At 46.6% G+C, this 20,841-nt stretch overlaps 1 protein-coding gene across 1 annotated transcript in view; it reads right to left on the bottom strand.

The window, feature by feature from the left end:
- Positions 1-4,991: 4,991 nt before the first annotated feature.
- Positions 4,992-20,841, bottom strand: part of LOC132389687 (uncharacterized) — a 29,957-nt gene continuing 14,107 nt past the window's right edge. Inside the window, exons 2-10 of the mRNA XM_059962243.1 lie at positions 18,213-18,305; positions 17,411-17,577; positions 16,319-16,490; positions 16,169-16,219; positions 11,671-11,763; positions 10,280-10,446; positions 9,195-9,366; positions 9,030-9,095; positions 4,992-5,053 (exon numbers count right to left, since the gene is read on the bottom strand). Of these exons, the coding sequence (XP_059818226.1) occupies positions 5,007-5,053; positions 9,030-9,095; positions 9,195-9,366; positions 10,280-10,446; positions 11,671-11,763; positions 16,169-16,219; positions 16,319-16,490; positions 17,411-17,577; positions 18,213-18,273 (996 nt within the window). The 5' untranslated portion in view covers positions 18,274-18,305 and the 3' untranslated portion in view covers positions 4,992-5,006. The remainder of the gene's footprint in view (positions 5,054-9,029; positions 9,096-9,194; positions 9,367-10,279; positions 10,447-11,670; positions 11,764-16,168; positions 16,220-16,318; positions 16,491-17,410; positions 17,578-18,212; positions 18,306-20,841) is intronic.

Below are 20,841 nucleotides of genomic sequence, written 5' to 3' on the forward strand. Positions count from 1 at the left end.
TCCATGGTGAAAATGAATCGGTCAGGACCGGGGCACTGGAAGTTATTGAAGAGGTGGCGGGCATGGGATGTATCCCGGATGTAGGTAGGGAGGGACTGAACTATGGGTGACAAAATGGAGTCAAGGTAGGCAGATACAAGTTTGATGGGACAGGAGCGGGCCGAAACTATAGGCCTACCAGGACAGTCAGTTTTATGGATCTTGGGGAGGAGGTCAAAGCAAGTGGAGTGTGTAAATTATGAGTTTTTTGGCTGAGGATGGAATGTCTCCGTAGTTGATAAGGGCTGTGATGGTATGGGAAACAATGGTTTGATAATTTTTGGTGGGGTTCTGTTCCACCATTCAGGGCCCCAAACAGTCCTTCCAGGTGAGGCAACACTTCACTTGTGAGTCTGTTGGGGTCATCTATTGCATCCGGTGCTCCCGGTGCGGCCTCCCCTACATCAGCAAGACCTGATCCAGATTGGGGGACCGCTACATCCGCCACAACAGACAGGACCTCCCAGTTGCCACTCACTTCAGCTCTCCTTCACATTCCCATTCGGATATGTACATACATGGCCTTCTCTACTGCCATGATGAGGCGAAACTTTGGTTGGAGGAACAACACCTCATCTACAGTCTGGGTAGTCTCCAGCCCCTTGGTATGTACATTGAATTCTCTAACTTCCGGTAATTCCCTCCTTATCCCTTCCACCATCCCACTTTCACTCTGTCTCCTCTTCAAGCTGCCTGTCACCTCTCTCATGATTCTGCCTTCTACTACCCATAGGGTTTTCCCCTTAGATTCCTCCTTCAACTTTTCTGCCTATCCCCACCTTGCTTCCCCTCCCCCAGCCCTTGATCTTTCCTCTCATTGGTTTTTCAACTGGCACATTCCACCCTCCCCCCACCTTCTTTACAGGGCCCGTGACCTCTCCTTCTTTAGTCCTGATGGAGGGTTTCGGCCCGAAACGTTGACTGCTCCTTTCAACGGATACTGCCCGACCTGCTGAGTTTCTCCAGCTTTTTTGTACATCAGTGATTTTATTGACTTCATCTTGACAAACGTTCAAAGCTACATTAAACAATGTGTAAGCTGCTGACGTGCGGGAATAAATAAGCTGCTCCCGACTCGCTCACAGTCACACTCAATTAACTGACCGGTGACAACTCTTGACAGTTTGAATAATCAGACCCGTTTCTCACCTTCACTCTGCATCGGGGAACCGATGATTATAAAATCACACTTCAGGGCCCTGTCCGAGATTGCTGCAGATCCAGGGTCATTGCCGAGGGATTTGTCTATTTAACATCATTATATTGGCCAGGATGTTCTCAGCTCAAAGTGAGGAAAAGGATTCTCTCCCAGGGACACTGGTTTCCCAGATCTAACCCGGCCCCCTGGGCTCTTCCTCTCTGTGTAATTCCCCGGCACGCCATTTGGAGCAGCTGTTGAATCCGGACACGTGCAGCTGGAAAGGATGCGGAATTGCGTCACTACTGGATCGCTTTGGACGTCACAGAGTGTGAGACTGGAGCTAGTTCTCCATTCAGATGTTCACAGAGCAACTGTCAGTCCGGGTCTGGGTTCCTGCAGAGATCTCAGTTCCTTCCCCCCGGTCTGACTGAACTGATTCCTCCACAAGCTAAAACAGATGGAAGAATAAAGATGAAATAAACAGATTACACAACAGTGTCAGTAACAGGGGACTGGGGTTAACGTTTCAACTACACTCACAGACAAATATCACCAGTAAACCCGTGGATCCGCTGATATTTTATTACATTGAACATTAACACAAACACTCACTCAATCAGCTTCAGACTCGGGAGGGCCAATATGAGGCGGCGGAGAGCGGGGACAGATCGGTCCGTGAGCGAGTTGAATCCCAGCTCCAGCTCCGTCAGTGATATGTTTGTACTGAGAGCAGAGGCAAGATCCTCGGCACCAGAATCTGTGAGACCGATATCCCTCAGCCTGGAGGTGAGTATGAAGGACACAGAGAGACAGGAGACTGTAACACAATTACTGATCACATTAATGTTCAGACACCCAGTGACTGTAAACACAATCTCCCACAGTCTGGTACTTACCCCAGTTTCTCTATGCCACACTTGGGGTTTGTCAGAGCCACAGACACCAGCTTTATTCCTGAATCTCCCAGTTCATTATAACCCAGGCCCAGCTCCGTCAGTGATGGGTTTGTTCTGAGTGCAGAGGTGAGATCCTCAGCACCAGAATATGTGAGACCGACATCCCAGAGCCTGGAGATTAGAGAGAGTGAGGGTGAAGGACACAGAGAGACAGGAGATGGTACAAATCCCTAGTGCTTATCAGTTATACAATTACTGATCACATTAATGTTCAATGTCAGACACCCAGTGACTGTAAACACAATCTCCCACAGTCTGGTACTTACCACAGTGTCTGTATTTTACACTCCGGGTTCCTCAGAGCCGCAGACACCAGTTTCACTCCTGAATCTCCCAGTTCATTTCCCCCAAGGCTAAACACAAACAGACAAATTGATGAACTAAGTGATTCAAACCGTGGGTCTGGGGGAATTTCTCTCACTCGGATATTTCAGGAAATATTAACCCCTTCAGCAAATCACTGAACGGAGTACCAATCACTGTCAATATCCCTCACTGCCCAGCTCCAGGGTATTCACTGAATATCAGTAATGTAGTCTGTCGGTGTGACCCTGTAAACTCCACATATTCTATCTCATTCCCCGATGGCTAGAAAAATGTTCCTGATATGAGAGCGTTGGGAAGGGCAGGGATGAAGGATGATAGAAAGCCCACAGTGAGGAAAATTTGTGAAAGGGTATGTGTCGATGGGAGATGGTGGAAGAGACCCCACTTGAGGGAAAGAGGTGGGAAGAGAAAACCGGCAGGAGAAAGAGAGGAAATAGTAAACATCCCGTAGGAGGAATGAGGATGAGGATGAGAGATTCCGCAGGAATAAGGGATATGGGAAAAAGGAGATCCCGAAGGGAAAAAATGGGAATGGGGAAGAGATCCCTCGGGAGGATACCAAAGGGAAGAGATAACTGCAGAAGATTAGAGGATGCAGAAATAGATTTTACGGGCTGGGTCTTTCTGAATTGAGGACCACAATCGGGAGGAGATGCCCAATGATCTGATGAAGTCTTCAACATCTCTTCACAAGGAAACACAGAACCCTCCCATCTTTGGAGAATTACTGACCGATCCCCTGGGTATTTGTCACTATTCTTCACAATCTGATTTACGACTGTTTAACCCAAATTGTTTTACATTGAAACAACACAACGGAACTGTTTCACAGTTCAGAGTGAGAGATAAATCAAGTTACCTCAACTCCTGGCACTTGTGCAGCCCGGGTCCCAGCCGCTGGATTCCTTCACACTGAATGTGACAGCCCTGGAGGTCGAGGTGTTTTATTGTATCACAGAATCCGATGACATGAGACAGGACCGCGCTGTCAATCGGGGTCAGTGCCATTCCACTGAATGAGAGTTTGTTCACAGATCCCAGTGCGGCCTGAGCCAGTCCACGATTCTGAGACTCAAACAGGTAGTGCAGTGTGTTCAGGAGGCTCCTTTTACGAGATGCAATCCTCGTGTTTCCACTCTGGCGTTTAACCTCCTCCTTCACCCAGTCAATCACCCGGCAGGTTGTTTGATGAGGAAATGGACCCAGAAACTCCTCCAGGCCCCGAGCTGTCATTGGGGAGGAGAGACCAGCCACAAAACGGAGGAATACCTCAAACCGCCCATCTGTCATGTTGTGGGTTTCAGTGAGGAATTTCAGGATATCCTTGGGATGTAGGGTCAGGAATTGTGCGACTGCAGCTACAAACTCTTGGATGGTGAGGGGTGGGAATGTGTACACCACACAGCGGGCAGAATCCTCTCTCTCCAAAAGCTCCATCAGGAACCCGGACAGGAACTGGGAAGGCTGCAGATTGTAGCTGATCAAATCTCCATATGTAAATATGATCTTCCTCTCGGACACTCCTCTGAAGGCCATCTGACCAACCCTGAGTAACACATCACGGGGTTTCTCAATCTCACGGCTGTGGTTCTTCAGGATGTTGTAAATATAGTACGAGTACAGTTGGGTGATCATCTTGGGAACTCGCTGCGGGTCCCGGACTCTTTGTGTGAAGAAGGGGCCCAGTGCCAGAGCGAGGATCCAGCAGTATGAGGGGTTGTAGCTCATGGTGTACAGGATCTCATTCTCCTTCACGTGTTTGAAAACAGCTTCTGCCACCGTCTGATCTTCAAAATACCTGATGAAATATTCCTTCCGTTCCTCACCAACAAATCCCAGGATTTCAGCCCAGTCCCTGATCTTGGCTTTATCCAATAAATGTAACGCAGTGGGACGGGTGGTCACCAGCACTGAACACCCTGGGAGCAGCTTGCCCTGGATTAAACTGTACAAAATGTCAGACACTTCACAACACCACTCGGGATCTGGGCACTGGTGCTTGGGTTCTGTATCTCTTTGACTGTCAGCAAAATCAATTCTGTGCTCGAATTCATCCAGACCATCAAATATAAACAGCAATCCCTCTGGATTCTTCCAAACATCTCTCAGGATATTCCCAAAGTAAGGATATTGATCCTGAATTAGTTGCCTCAGGTTTTTTCTGCAGTTAATAGAGTTTAAATCCCAGAATTTGAAACTGAAGACAAACTGGAATTGTTGGTATATTTTCCCCATGGCCCAATCATAAACAATCTTTTGTACCATTGTTGTTTTCCCGATCCCCGGGACTCCAGCCACTGCTGCCGAACTCCCAGATTTGGATTTACTCCGGGAAAAGCTGCTCTGGAACAACTGATCAGTCCGGATTTTTTCCAGCTTTCTGCGGAGATGTTTCTCTCTCCACTCCTCGTGGTCTCTGCCTCTTGCCAGCAGCTCATGTTCCACCAGTCTCTGATCTCGAACAGTAGAAATGACCGTGAGCTCAGCGTATCGATCAACCAGCTGGAAAACCTTCACCTTCTCCGTCATCAGGATCGTGTTTTTCAGTTTGTGCCCGTAGAGTCTCCTTGTGTTTCTGTTGAGCATCTTCCTTGGGAACAGAGATAAAATGTTAGATGCTTCAACTCAGAACTCACTATTTAAGTAGACAAGGATTAGCTCAAAGGTTTTGCACTATTTGAACTTATCACTGGATTTTCTTACACTGAATTAAGTTTGATTAACAGACCCCAAAGTGGACGGATAGGCATGGGCCAGATAATCATCAGATCAACACATTTCCACATTGATTGTTCAGTGAAGTTGAGTTTTCCCTGGTAGCTTACTGAGCCCCGACTAGACAAACACCCACTACTGCCACTTCTATCATTGTTCTGTGGAAAAACTTTCAAAGCCCGGTGTTGATGTGGACTTTGGAGATAGAGAAAATGATCGTGGGCATTCTGTCAACGGAATAGGTCACGGGAATCACAGCTCCCCCTCCCCTCTCACCATCACTGATTCAAAATAAAAAGGAATACATTTGTGGATCTGTGGTGTGGTAGAAGATTAGAAACTTGGAAAACCTACAGCATAATACAAGTCCTTCGGCCCACAAAGCTGTGCCGAACACGTGCTTACCTTACAGTTTACTTGGGTTTACCCATAGCCCTCTATTTTTCTAAGCTCCATGTAGCCATCCAGAGGAGCCTTAACCAATCCTATCGTATCCTCATCCACCACCGCCGCCAACCACCCGTTCCATGTACTCACCACTCTCTGAGCCCCTGACATCTCCTCTGTACCTGCTTCCAAGCAACATAAAACTATGTCCTCTCGTGCTAGCCATTTCAGCACTGGGAAAAAGCCTCTGACTATCCACACGATCAACAGCTTTCATCACTTTATACACCTCTATCAGGTCACCTCTCATCCTTCCTCACCCCAAGGAGAAATGGCCAGTTTCACTCAACCTATTCTCATAGGGCATGCACCCAATACAGGTAACATCCTTGTAAATCTCCACTGCACCCTTTCTATAGTTTCCATATCCTTCCCATAGTGAGGTGACCAGAACTGAGCACAGTACTCCAAGTGGTGTCTGACCAGGGTCCTATATAACTGCCACTTTACCTCTCGGCTCTTGAACTCAATCCCACGGTTGATGAAGGCCAATGCGCTGTATGCCTTCTTAACCACAGAGTGAAACTCCACAGCAGCATTGAGTGTCCTATGTCAACCAATTCCTCTATCCTGTAACGCCATCGGATTTTATCTTGTTAAGTAGACTCATGAGTTAACTTATAATACGCCTTATGAAAATATAATGACATGCACTGCCTTTGTCCACCCTGTTTGGAATGTCCTCAATGAACTCTAAGCAGATCTATCAGGCAAGATTTCCCTTCATATTAACTATGTTGACTTTGACTTATTTTATAATTAGGCTGTAAATACCTCAGAACCTCAATCTTAATAACAGACTCTCACACTTCCCCAACCACTGAGGTTGGGCAAACTGGTCTATAATTTCACAATCAAGAGAGAATCTGTAGATGCTGAAAACGCAGCAACACACACAAAATGCTGGAGGAACTCGGAAGGCCAGGCTGCATCTATGGAAAAAAAGAATAGTTGACGTTCCGGGCTTAAACACTTAAGTAGGTCTGGAAACAAAACGCTGGGGAGTAGAATTGAAAAGTGTGGTGGGGGGGAGGGGGGAGGTGTGCGGAGGAGAGGGGAGAGAGAATTACCAGGCGATGGGTGAAACTTGGAGGGGGAGGGTTGAAGTTGATTGGTTAAAGAGACAGAAGGCCATGAAAGAAAGAGAAAATAAAACAACTTTTTTTTTAAATCTTATTCCTTGGCTTTTAACCAGTCACTAACTGTCTCCTAACGTTCCCTTTACATTAGGCTCGCTGATAAGATCTGGGTCTCACAATGTATCTGAAACCTGCCAGGGGTATGTGGCTTCTCTTAGTGAGTCAGGACCCAATCAGGGTTGTGTGGGGTCTCACAGTGTGTCAGGACCCTGCCAGGAGTGTGTGGGGTCTCACAGTGCGGCAGGACACTGTCAGGTACGTTTGGGGTCTCAATTCAATCTATTCAGATGTGATAGGCAACGTAGGAAAACATTGATCTTGCACACATTTAATTTAGAGAATGTGACACTGGTAGAAATGATGTTCAATAATCAGGGAGTATATCTGTTTCCTGTTCAGAAATGGGTGTGGTAATTTCACTGTTGGCCCTGTTCCTTCTGTAAACCAGATGAAGGACAATGAGGAACAAGTTTGTAGCGATTTACTAAACCCGTGTTCAGGGACACTGAGGGGTTTCTTTGACTGGATGTGGGCTGGAACAACATTAACAGCTGTGACAGAGACGTGAGTAGTTTGTAAACTTCCTGATTGGTCTATCTCTGGTACCAAATTCAAATTATCATCTTTGGGATTTGTTCCTGTAAGTGAGAGACTGAACCAGGGCTTTGGCCGAGATTCCCTATATTTATTTTAAGAGCTTCGAATAATCAAATAAAACATGGTCTGATGCAATATTAATAAGTTTTGCGATATTTGTCCTTCCTACGCTCTCTCCTCTGTTCAATGTGTAGTTGACTGATCCAACTCAGTCTGCGATGATGAACCCTTACAATCTCTGAGCCCATGCACTGCCACGGGCTCCATTTTCACAGGCATGATGGGCTTATGGATGTAGTAAGCTTCTCATCCAGATGGTCACAATTTAACTAATTGCAATATTATTTATAGATATTTTCAGTCCTTTCCACATTCCGTTCCGCAATCCAAAAAACCTTCGGTTTCTCTGTCCTAATTCTCATCTCTTCACCTTCCACAGTGTCCAGCACACAAACCGGCACACATCAATTTCAGCTTCTGTGAACTGAGCTGAAGAATTTGTCTCTGATCTCACCCTCAGTAATCCTGTCTCACTGCTAGAATTCCCAGGATTATTGAGTTGGAAATTAAACTGGATACCTTTAGCAATGTTTGCACTAAGTGAGTGCAGATGTGAAGAGAGCAGGGTTCATATGCTGCTTTGCTGATTAAAGTGACGTTATTATTACTATTCTATGAATAGAACTTCAATGGACGAGCAACTCGAAAAAACAAAAATAATCTAAAGAAACTGAAGTCGTTTAGAAAATGGTTAAGGATGAGGCTATCCTGGAGCGGATAGTCGCTGGCAAGAGAAGGATTTGACTTTTTGATATGAAGAAATATTCTTTTTTTTGTCATTCTCCAAATTGCCCCCTTTTCCACTCAAACTCCAGTGGGGATCTGTAGTTGCAGGCCCCAGAGCAGTGTGAGCACTTTCCTCAAACTCGCCAGCTCTCTGCCCCTTTCCTCAAAATGTCCTGTGAAAACTCTCCCTCTGGCAAACACGTTTCCCTGTGTCTCACTGTGTTCTCTGTCACAGTGCCAATATTTACCTGGTCAGACCCTCGTGGCTCAACAACTGAACCGCCCGACGCAAATTACAACCGTTGGTGGAAACGGAGGTCAAATTTCAACTTGATGAACTCCGCCTCAGCCTCATCGGGGTCATTGCGTACCGTTCCGATCGCCCCACTACCGGAGGGATGTTGAGGCTTTAGAGAGGGAGCAGAAGAGGTTTACCAGGATGCTCTCTGGTTTAGAGGGCATGTGCTATCATGAGAGGCTGGATAAAATGAGATTGTTATCTCTGGATCATCGGAGGCTGAGGGGAGCTCTGACAAAGGTTTGCCACATTAAGAGAGGCATAAATAGAGTGAACAGAGAGAATCGGTTTCTGAATGTCTCAAATGCTATTGAAGGTGAGAGGGTGTAGAGTGAAGGGGGAAGTGTCATCGATGCCTGGAAAGCACTGACTGGAAAGGTGGGAGACGTAAATTTTTTGAAGCTTCTAAGAGATGTTTGGTTAGGTACATGGATAAAGGAAGATGGAGGCATATGGAGATGGAGTCGGAAGGGGAGATTAGAGTTTGGGTTTGATTTACTTGTTAGCTGTTTCGGCACAATATTATTTGCCTAATGGCCTATTCCTCTGTTATACTCTTGAATTTTCAACACACGTTCACTCACCTTTCAATTCACTGAGAATCTTGAGTAAACCTCGAGTAGGATTTGATCGATGGGATGGATCAGAACCTGTTTGAATTTAAACACATTAAGTGGATAATTTATGGAAAATTGTGAAGTGTAATGTTTTGCAACTCAGATTTGAATTAATTACTGATATTATCTCACCATACATCTGTATTTCCTTCAGTATTTTGTCAAACTTTGGGACACCAATCCGCATTTTGACAAAGGTTTCCCACATCACCCTCCGGGCGCGGGAGCCTTTCTCCATCACCAGGCTCAGGAGGAGTTTAGAACTGTCCGCCCGCTCTCCCTTATCAGCGAGATCAGAGATTTTCTGTGAAGAGTAACAGTGAACATATTGGGGACTGACAGATTCACACAGAGAATGAGAAGTAAATGATGTGCTCAGTAACGGGATCACACTGAGCAGTCACCCGGACGGGTGCTGATCCTGTCTGGACATGGACTGTACATTCTGAGTGCAGAGCACACGGAGGGATATTCACCGGGAACCTGGTCCACCAGTCAATGAGATCCTGGCTGGTCTGTGACCGCTTCGTTGACGTGGCTCCAAATCCATAAATAATTCCTCACCAGATTTGACCGTGTAAAACAGAAATCAGAAAATAACGATCACAGATGAAGAAAGAAGTCAGTAGGCTTTTCATAACAGAGTGAGCAGTCTCGGAGAGGTTGCATAAAAGATGATGTGATTCCTCCTTCAGACCACCAGTGTTCAACATGACTGCGGATTACCGGCTGACACCAGATTCATTTACTTTCCCTTTTTCAGTGGAGGTTTCTTCAGTGATTACACATTACAACATGGCGGCATTCCCCGATTCACACTGTTTGCAGTTTCAGACTCTAATGGAATCATCTCCTCTCAGAACAGAACACACTCAAGCTCCTGTGGCACCCATTAATGATGTCCTGATTCTCATTGATATCCTGCTGTTAGGCTGCATGATCTTTCCAAACCCAAACCTCCTGTCATATTTCCATTTAATACTGTAAGACCGCACAACTGTCACTTGCTCAACTCAATCTGAGCAGCTACCCACCAGTCTGCAGGGTCTTTGCGCCCCTTTCTATCACTGGTTCAGATTCACATCTTTGAGATTGCATGTACAATATTTATTTCCCAGTTGTTCTTTTCTCTGATTTAATATCTAATGAGTCAGAGGTCCGACACCCATCAGTCTTGTGATGTTGGAAAATTCAAACATGTTCTCCTTCCCACTCACCCGATGTTCCTCTCCGCTGAACTGATTCTCGGCCGTTAATGCCAGGCTCACTCCGTGCACCCCTCCTTCCATCGCCTGCTCCAGCCTGTCCCGATAGAAGTCCGTCAGCTGCAGCAGCTGGGAATCATTCCAGCTTGCCAAGAGCTCAGTGATCTCTGAGCTCGGACCTGTGAAGCACAATGGTGAAAATTAAAAAACTTACTGACCACATATTCGGAGGCAACTTTATCTCTGGAACCAAAAGATGGTGCACCAGGTCACCAAACACAGTCCAAGATATATTTAAAGGGTGGGAGGGAGGAATAAGTGTGGTTGGTGAAATGAGTGCAGGCTGTGTGGGGGTTCAGATCGAGCAGGGTTGTGGTGGGGCTTAGCAACATCTGTTGAAGGCTGCCCTTTCTAGTCCCCAGCAATATACCTCTCTGTTTTGGAAGGACTCTGCTTATTGCTGAGAATATAGTAACCCATCACCATCACTCTCCTGGTACTGCCCATCACCACCGCTTGGCTCTGAGTTACTGGCTGCCTGCCTGGTCAACCCCTTCCTCCGCAAATCTCTGGAATATCTTACAAAATGCTGCAGGTACTCAGCAGGTCAGGCAGCATCTATGGAGGAGAATAAACAATCAACGTATCGAGACAAGGCCCTTCATCAGACTGGAAATGAGCGGACAGGAATTTTAGATATTGTCACATTACTTTCTATTCCTTGTGATCCTGATCTGAAACATTAACTGTTTATTCCCCTCCATGGATGCTGCCTGACCTGCCGAATTCCACCAATATTCTCTGTGTCATTGTGCTGCTCAAAACTTTCAGCATCTGCAGAATGTCTTGCGTTCTGAATACACTCTGTTTTAATGTCTGTCTCGGTTTGCAAGACGAGCAAAAAGCACACAGTTATTGCACCCCTTCCACATGTGACTGTTCTGCCAGAAGGACAGGCAGCATCTATCGAGGAGAATAAACAACCAACATTTAGGGTGCTTCATCAGACTGGAAATGAAGGGACAGAAATTCTAGATATTGCCACATTATTTTCTATATTTTGCGGTCCTGATCTGAAACATTAACTGTTTATTTCTTTCCATGGATGCTGAGTTCCGCCAATATTTTGAGTCATTGTGCTGCTCAAAACTTTCAGCATCTGCAGAATGTCTTGTGCTCTGGAAAACCTCACTGTTTTATTGTGCATCACTGTCTGTTTGAAGAGCAAACAGCAGACAATAATTGTGCTCCTTCCACATGTGACTGTTCCCCCAGAGATGTTACCTCTCAGTCTCATCTCTCTGCTCAGTTTTTACAAATATTTTGTGAATTGCTGATATTGGAATAAACTCAGACAAGGTGTCAAGGAAATATTTAAAAATTAAAATAACTTGCTAACATACCCATATCCTTTCCTGATCTTGACATCACTGGAACTTCTCTCCTGCCCACTCCTTGAGCCAATTTGAGGACAGTTGTGGTCAGATTTTGATGGTCTGTAACAAACAAAATTAACAAGAGGGTCAGATATTAATTGAGGTGTAAAGCAGAACACTGCTTTGTTTTTCAACTGAGGCAAACATTTCCAAATATCTTGGACCTAACCACTAAAGGATTGACACAGCCAGATCCACCCACAGACTGATCTCCTCATGGATTGTGCACCGTGTTGGGATTCTCCGGGGTATCTACTCACTATATTGCAGGCAAACCCCTATTAGGTAAAAATCTTGTGCCCTGGAGGGATGTTCCAATGGAATGGCGAGTGTGGTCATCCTACCACAGTTTAACATTGCCTGGCATTGACACCTATGGCAATATATCATTTGACTCTATAGAGAAACACTCTGACATCCTGAACAATGCAATCTCACCCATAGTATCATAATATCTTGTCCTGAACCACTATCATTTTTCCAGCAGGAATTTAAAATCATTAAAAACTCAGTCAAGATTTCTTTAAGCATATCACCTGGCTATTATATGACACCCTGTCAGGTGTGTGTAGTCTGACAGTGTGTCAAGACTCTGTCAGGGGTGTGTGGCATCTCACAGTTTGTCAGGACCCTACCAGGGGTATGTGGAGTCTCATAGTGTGTTGGGACCCTGTTAGGGGTCTGTGCGGTCTCTCAGTGTGTCAGGACCCTGGCAGGCGTGTGTGGCATCTCACAGTGTGTCAGGACCCTGTCAAAGGTCTGTGGGGTCTCACAGTGTGTCAGGACCCTGTCAAAGGTCTGTGGGGTCTCACAGTGTGTCAGGACCCTGTCAAAGGTCTGTGGGGTCTCACAGTGTGTCAGGACACTGCCAGGGGTGTGTGAGGTCTCACAGTGCGTCAGGACCCTGTCAGGCGTGTTTGGGATCTCAAACCGCGTCCGGAACATGTCAGGGTTGTTTGGGGTCTCACAGTGTATCTGAACACTACCAGGTTTGTGTGACATCTCACAATGTGTCAGGACCCTGTCAAGGGTCTGTGGGGTCTCTCAGTGTGTCAGGACCCGGCTGGGGTGTTTGGGATCTCAAACCGTGTCCGGAACATGTCAGGGGAGTGTGGGGTCTCACAGTGTGTCAAAACACTACCAGGGATGTGTGGCTTCTCACAGTGTAGCGGGACCCTGTCAAGGGTCTGTACTCTCTCACAGTGTCTCATAACCCTGTCAGGGGTGTCTGGGATCTCAAAACGTGTCCGAAATGTGTGGGGTCTCACAGTGTATCAGGAACCTGACAGGCGTGTATGGGGTCTCACAGCATGTCAGGACCCTGCTGGGGGTATGTGGAGTCTCACAATCTGTTCGAACACTGCCAGGGGTGTATGTAGTGGGTGGAGTCTCACAGTCTGTTTGAACACTGCCAGGGGCGAATGGTGTCTCACAGTTTGTCAGAATCCTGCCACAGGTGTGTGGGGTCTCACAGTGCGTCAGGTCCCTGTCAGGGGTGTGTGGGGTCTCATAGTGTGTCAGGACCCTGTCAGGGGTGTGTGGGGTCTCACAGTGTGTCAGGACCCTGTCAGGGCTGTGTGGGGTCTCACAGTGTGTCAGGACAATGTCAGGGGTGTGTGGGGTCTCACAGTGTGTCAGGACCCTGTCAGGGGTGTGTGGGGTCTCACAGTGTGTCAGGACCCTGTCAGGGGTGTGTGGGGTCTCACAGTGTGTCAGGACCCTGTCAGGGGTGTGTGGGGTCTCACAGTGTGTCAGGACCCTGTCAGGGGTGTGTGGGGTCTCACAGTGTGTCAGGACCCTGTCAGGGGTGTGTGGGGTCTCACAGTGTGTCAGGACCCTGTCAGGGGTGTGTGGGGTCTCACAGTGTGTCAGGACCCTGTCAGGGGTGTGTGGGGTCTCACAGTGTGTCAGGACCCTGTCAGGGGTGTGTGGGGTCTCACAGTGTGTCAGGATCCTGTCAGGGGTGTGTGGGGTCTCACAGTGTGTCACGATCCTGCCAGAGGTGTGTGGGGTTTCACAGTGTGTTTGGGCACTGCCAGGGGTCTTTGGGATCTCATAGTGTGTCAGAACACTACCAGGGATTTGTGGCCTCTCACAGTGTGTCAGGGCCCTATCAAGGGTCTGTGGTGTCTCACAGTGTGTCAGGACACTGCCAGGTGTGTGTGGGGTCTCACAGTGTGTCAGGACACTGCCAGGTGTGTGTGGGGTCTCACAGTGTGTCAGGACACTGCCAGGTGTGTGTGGGGTCTCACAGTGTGACAGGACCCTGTCCTGGGTGCTTGGGATTTCAAACCATGTCCGGAAAATGTCAGGGGTGTGTGGGGTCTCACAGTGAGTCAGGACCCTGTCAGGGTCGTGTGTGGTCTGACAGTGTGTCAAGACCCTGCCTGGGCTGTGTGGGGTCTCACAGTGTGTCAGGACCCTGTCAAGGGTCTGTGGGGTCTCACAGTGTGTCATAACCCTGTCAGGGGTATCTGGGTTCTCAAACCATGTCCGGAAAGTGTGGGGTCTCAGAGTGTGTCAGGACCCTGCTAGGGGTATGTGGAGTCTCAGTGTGTCAGGTCCCATTCAGGGGTGTGTGGGTTCTCACAGTGTGTCAGGACCCTACCACGGGTATGTGGAGTCTCACAGTGTGTCGGGACCTGTCATGGGTGTGTGTGTCGGGACACCAGGGGAGTGCGGTGTCTCACAGCATATAAGGACCCTACCAGGGGTGTGTGGGGTCTCACAGTTGTCAGGATCCTGCCAGTGTGTTGGGTCCCTGTTTTAGGTGTGTGGGGTCTCACAATGTGTCAGGACCCTGTCAGGGGTGTATGGGGTTTCACAATGTGTAAGGATCCTGTCAGGGGCGTATGGGGTTTCACAATGTGTCAGGACCGTGTCAGGGGTGTATGGGGTTTCACAATGTGTAAGGATCCTGTCATGGGGTTTGTGGGGTTTCACAGTGTGTCAAGGCTCTGCCAGTGGTATCTGGGGTCTCACAGTGTGTTAGGAACCTGCCAGGGCTCTGTGTGGGCTCTCCAGGCAACTTATTTGGGTGAAACATGGAGCAGATGATCGTTGAAATATTTACTGTAGAGAATGTGACAGTGGGAGAAATAATTTTCTTCAATAATCAGGGAGAGATCTGTTCTGTATTCAGAAATAGATGTTGGAACTTTACTGCTGTGACTGTTCCCTCAGCAAACAGCATGAAGAACAGTGAAGAATAAGTTTGCTGGAAAATTGTTGAGAATTGCCAAATCCTTAGTGCAGTTGAAGGGAGGGGTTTTATTGTCTGAATGTAGATGGGAAAAGCATTAACACAGGTGACAGACCCGTGAGCAGTTTGACATCTTCCTTTGGTGCCGTTTGAATATTAACATCTTTGGAATTTGTTCTTGGAAATGAGACAGGCTAAATGAGAGTTGTGGTCCAGATTCTTTATATTTTTGTTCAGGGGCTTTGAAAAATCAGTTAAGATATGGGCTCCTGTAAGATTAATAATTTTTATGATATCTGTCTTCACTATGCTGTCTCCTCTGTTAAATGTGCAGTTGAGTAATCCAACTCAGTCTGCAATTATGAAGCCTTGCAATCTCTTTCGCCCATGCACTGCCTCGGGCTCCATTTTTACAGACACAGTGTGCTTACAGATGTACAATAGTGAGTTTCTTATCCAGACGGTCACAATTTAATTAATTGCAATATTATTTATAGATATTTTCAGTCCTTTCCACCTTTCTTGCCACAATCCCACAACCCTCGGTTTCCCTGTCCTAATTCCCATCTCTCACCCTTCCACAGTGTCCATCACACATCACATCAATTTCAGCTTCTGTGGACTGAGCTGAGGATTTTGTCCCCATCACACGCTCACTGACACTGTCTCCTGATGGAATTCCCAGTATTACTGAGTGGGATATTAAACTGGATAACTTTAGCAGTGTTTGCAGTAAGGAGGCGCAGATGCGAATATAGTTAATTTCATATGCTGCTTTGGGGTTGAACAGACGAGTTGGGGTGCTACCTGCTTTTCTCATTAAATTATCATTGTTATTCTGTGACGAGAACTTCAATGGACTTCCGGTTCTAAAACTGATTTCCTGCAGGATCTGAGGGAATTAAGATGAGGGCTGTATCGGGGATTGGGTGGCTGTAGGGAAATGATTTCACCTTTCAGAATAAGACATTTCCTATAATTTCAATCCTCAGATTGCCCTCTTCTCCATTCTGACTTGGGTGGAGGGATCTGTGGTTGCGGGACACAGAGAAGAGTGATCTCTTTCAGCAAAGCACCCATCTCTCTGCGTTGTTCCTCATGCTATCCTGTGAAATCTCTCCCTCCAACAAAATACTTCTCCATGTGTCTCACTGTGCGCTGTGTCACGTTGGAACATTTACCTGATCAAGTCCCAATGGTTCAACAACGACATGGCCCTACACAACATCAACCTTCAGTGGAAACAGCGGTTTCTTCACTCACCTTTCAGCTCACTGGGAATCTCCGGTATGGGTCGATGGACCAGAACACAACCTGTTCAGATTTAAAGTAATTTGACACGTTTCAATTCCTCAAATTATAAGTACGTAATGTCTGAATCTAAAATTAAATTAATCTCTGATACTCTCTCACCATGTTCCTGTACTTCTTTCAGTATTTTGTCCAACTTTGGGACACCAATCCGCATTTTCACAAAGGTTTCCCACATCACCCTCCGGGCACGGGAGCCTTTCTCCATCACCAGGCTCAGGAGGAGTTTAGAACTGTCCGCCCGCTCTCCCTTATCAGCGAGATCAGAGATTTTCTGTGAAGAGTAACAGTGAACATATTGGGGACTGACAGATTCACACAGAGAATGAGAAGTAAATGATGTGCTCTGTAACGGGATCACACTGAGCAGTCACCCGGACGGGTGCTGATCCTGTCTGGACATGGACTGGACATTCTGAGAGCAGAGTACACGGAGGGACATTCACCGTGAACCTGGTCCACCAGTCAATGAGATCCTGGCTGGCCTGTGACCGCTTCATTGACGTGGCTCCAAATCCATAAATAATTCCTCACCAGATCTGATCGTGTAAAACAGAAATCAGAAAATAACGATCACAGATGAAGAAAGAAGTCAGGAGAGTTTTTATAACAGAGTGAGCAGTCTCGGAGAAGTTGCAGAAAAGTTGATGTGATTCATCTCCTCAGTCCGCCAGGGTCCAACATGACAGCAGATTACCGGCTGACACCTGATGCCTTCCCTTTGCCTTTTCCAGTGGAGGGTTATTCAGTGATCACACATTACAAAATAGCAATATTCCACAATTCACACTGTTTGCAGTTACAGATTGTAACACAATTATCTCCACTCAGAACAGAACACACTGGAGCTCCTATGGAACCCACAGATGATGCCCGGATCTCACTGACATCCTGCCGTCATGCTGCACGGTCTTCCCAAACCGAAACATCCTGTCATATTTCCATTTAATACTGCAAACCCACACAACTGTTACCTGCTCAACTCACTTTGAACATTCAGCAGCCGCTCACCAGTCCACGGGGTCTTTTCACCCCTTTCTATCACTGGTTCAGATTCACATGTTTGTGATTGCAGATACAGTATTTATTTCCCAATTGTTCTTTTATCTAATTTAATATCTGATGAGTGAGAATTCCGACACCCATCAGTGCTGTGATGTGTGAAAATTCAAACCCATTCTCCCTCCCACTCACCCGATGTTCCTCTCCGCTGAACTGATTCTCGGCCGTTAACGCCAGACTCACTCCGTGCACCCCTCCTTCCATCGCCTGCTCCAGCCTGTCCCGGTAGAAGTCCGTCAACTGCAGCAGCTGGGAATCGTCACAGCTTGCCAGGAGCTCGGTGATCACTGAGCCCGGACCTGAGACGGACAATGGGGAAAATTAAAGAAATTACTGACCCCATATTGGGCAGCAGCTTTCTCTGTGGAACCTAATGATGGTGTGGCAGGTCACCAAACTCAGTCCGAAATATATATGGTAGGGGGAGAGGGGTATGGAGAGGGAGTCAAGATCCGGTGGTAAGGGGAGTGAGCTGCAGATGGGAGAGAAGGAGGACAGGGGAAGTTGGGGAAGAGTGGGGTGGAGAGGGAGAGGAGAGAAGGGAGGGGTGGGTAGAGATGGATAGGAGGTAGGGGGTGGGGAGGGATGGAAAGGAGAGGTGGATGAGAGGTTGGGAGAGATGGAGAGGAGAGGGGAAGAGAGCGGAGGGGAGGGGTGGAAAGGAGAGGGGATTGGAGGGTGGGGAGAGACAGGAGGGAAGAGAGGGGTGGGGAGAGACATAGAGTGGGAGTGGAGTGGTGGGGAGAAACGGAGAAGTAGTAGTGAGAGACGGAGAAGTAGGGGTGGGGAGAGATGGGGAGGAAATTGTATTCATTCCACTTGTGACTGTGTTCCCCCAGAGATGTTAACTCTCTCTGTCATCTCTCTGCTGCTTTCACAAAGTGAAGATACTGCATTAAACTCAGATACAGAGTCAAGGCAATTGCCGACATACTCGTGACCTCTCTTGATGTTGACATCACTGGAACTCCTCCACTACCCGTCCGTTCAGCCATGTTGAGGACAGTTGTGGTCAGATTTTGCTGTTCTGTAACAAACAAAATTAACAGTAGAGCGTCAAGCATTGATTCAACTATAAAAGAGAACACTGTTTTGTTTTAAACAGAACGATACACTTCCAAATATCCTGGGTCTATACACTGAAAACTTGATACGATCCGATGTACCTGCGCTCATCCACCCACAGTCACACAATACCCATTTCCCCTATCCCTGGATTGAACACCTTTCCAGCATTTCCCGGAGTATCTACTCGCTGTATTGCAGGCAACTCCCTTTTACGAAATAATCCTGGACCTGGAGTAATGTGTCCATGGAATGGCAAGGCAGACTGAGCAGTCAACGCACAGTGCTTTGGTCCTCCTACCACTGGTGGCGTTATGGTGAGTATTGGACAATTTTTGCAGCCGTGTGGGTTGAAACATTTCTGCTGACGCTACTTCTATTCCTCTCGGCACTGAATTATACAGATTTCTCAGTCACACCTGAATCTCACCGTCTCCTTGCAGTTTAACATTGCACCTATGGCAAAATATGATTTGAGTCTAAGAAACACTCTGACATCCTGAACAATGCAATCCCACCCATAGCATCGCAGAATCTTGTCCAGAACTATGACATTTTCTCCGGCAGGATTTTAAGATCATTATTAGCATCTAATCTCTGATCAAGATTTATTTAGGCATTCATCCGGCTATTATCAGATAGTTACACGGCACCTTGTTGAACACAATGTAGGTCCACCATACATCAAAACCAGCAAACGCAAAATCAGATTTACAATAACTAAAACAAAATGCTGGAATTATTGAACACGACAGACAGTACGTTGATACTTCGGGTCGAAGACCGTGTAATCAAAGCTGAGCTTGTCTGTAGCAGCGATGTATCTGCTCTCTATCTGTGTTGTATTCTGTGTTGCGTATTGATGATTTTGTTATGCTCCGGAGTGGGGTGGGATCGGGTAAAAGCGAAGGGAATCAGTTCCATATTTGTGCTTTGTCCTGTGCAGTACACAGCTGGGGACAAACGGATGTATATCTTTTATTATTATCCACTCGAATACATGAACTTACACATGGGTAGACTTCAGTTTCATCGCTACAAAATTGTATGTATGCTCATTTCAAATAAAGGAACGAATACACCAACCTTCACAATCACCAACTTTTACAATCAATATTGGAGCTGAGGGCATGTCATACAAACATAACAAATCCCTGGGGGTCGCCAACAATGTCAATTTGGATTGGCTACATTCTCAACAAATGTTTCTCAATCTGACGATTATTTTAAATATAAGACCATAAGATAGAGGAGCAGAGGTAGGCCACTCGGCCCATCCAGTCTGCTCCACCATTCAATCATAGACTGATCTAATAGTTCCAGTCATCCCCACTCCCTTGCCTTCTTCACCCATACCCTTTGATGCCCTGGCAAATCAACAACCTATTTATCTCAGCCTTAAATACACCCAATGACTTGGCCTCCACAGCTGCTCGAGGCAACAAATTCAATAGATTTACCACCCTTTGACTAAAGTAAGTTCTCGCATCTCTGTTCTAAATGGACGGCCTACAATCCTGAAGTTGTGCCCTCTTGTCCTACAGTCGCTTACCATGGAAATGACCTTGCCATATCTAATCTGTTCAGGCCTTTTAGCATTTGGAATTTTTCTATAAGATCTCCCCTCATTCCCCTGAACTCCAGGGAATACAGCGCAAGAGTTGCCAGGCGTTCCTCATACAGTAATCCTTTAATTCCTGGAATCATTCTCGTGAATCTTCTCTGAACCCTCTCCAATGTCAGTATATCATTTCTAATATAAGGAGCCCAAAACTGCACTTAACACTCCCACTGTGTTCTCATGAGTGTCTTATCGAGCCTCAACATCACATCCCTGCTCTTATATTCTATACCTCTAGAAATGAATGCTAACATTGCATTCGCCTTCTTCACCACCGACTCAACCTGGAGGTTAACCTTTAGAGTATCCTGCATAAGGGCTCCAAGTCTCTTTTGCATCTCTGCATTTCAATTCTTTCCCCATAATAGTCTGTGCATTTATTTTTCCCACCTAAGTGCATGACCATACATTTTCCAACATTGTATTTCATTTACCACTTATTTGTCCATTCCCCTAAACTATCTAACTCCATCTGCCGGGTCTCTTATTCCTCAACACAACCTGCTACCTTTGCTTCGTCGGCAAATTTAGCCAAAAATCCATCAATCCCATATTCCAAATCATTGACATATATCGTAAAAAGCAGCAGTCCCAACATCGACCAGGGTGGAACTCCACTGGTAACCGACAACCAGCCAGAATAGGATCACTTTATTCCCACTCTCTGTTTTCTGCCGATCAGCTTACGCGCTGAAATTTCAATGTGAACTCGGTCATACTGTGATCATGGTTCCCTAAAGTTTCTTTAAGCTTAAGCTCACTTATCACCTTCGGATCATTGCACAACACCCAGACCAGCACAGAGGATCCACTAGTGGGCTCAACAACAAGCTGTTCTTAAAAAACCATCTCTTTGACATTCTACCAATTCTCTCCC

This window comes from Hypanus sabinus, unplaced genomic scaffold (genome assembly GCF_030144855.1).
Source record: "Hypanus sabinus isolate sHypSab1 unplaced genomic scaffold, sHypSab1.hap1 scaffold_626, whole genome shotgun sequence".
Classification (NCBI taxonomy): domain Eukaryota; kingdom Metazoa; phylum Chordata; class Chondrichthyes; order Myliobatiformes; family Dasyatidae; genus Hypanus; species Hypanus sabinus.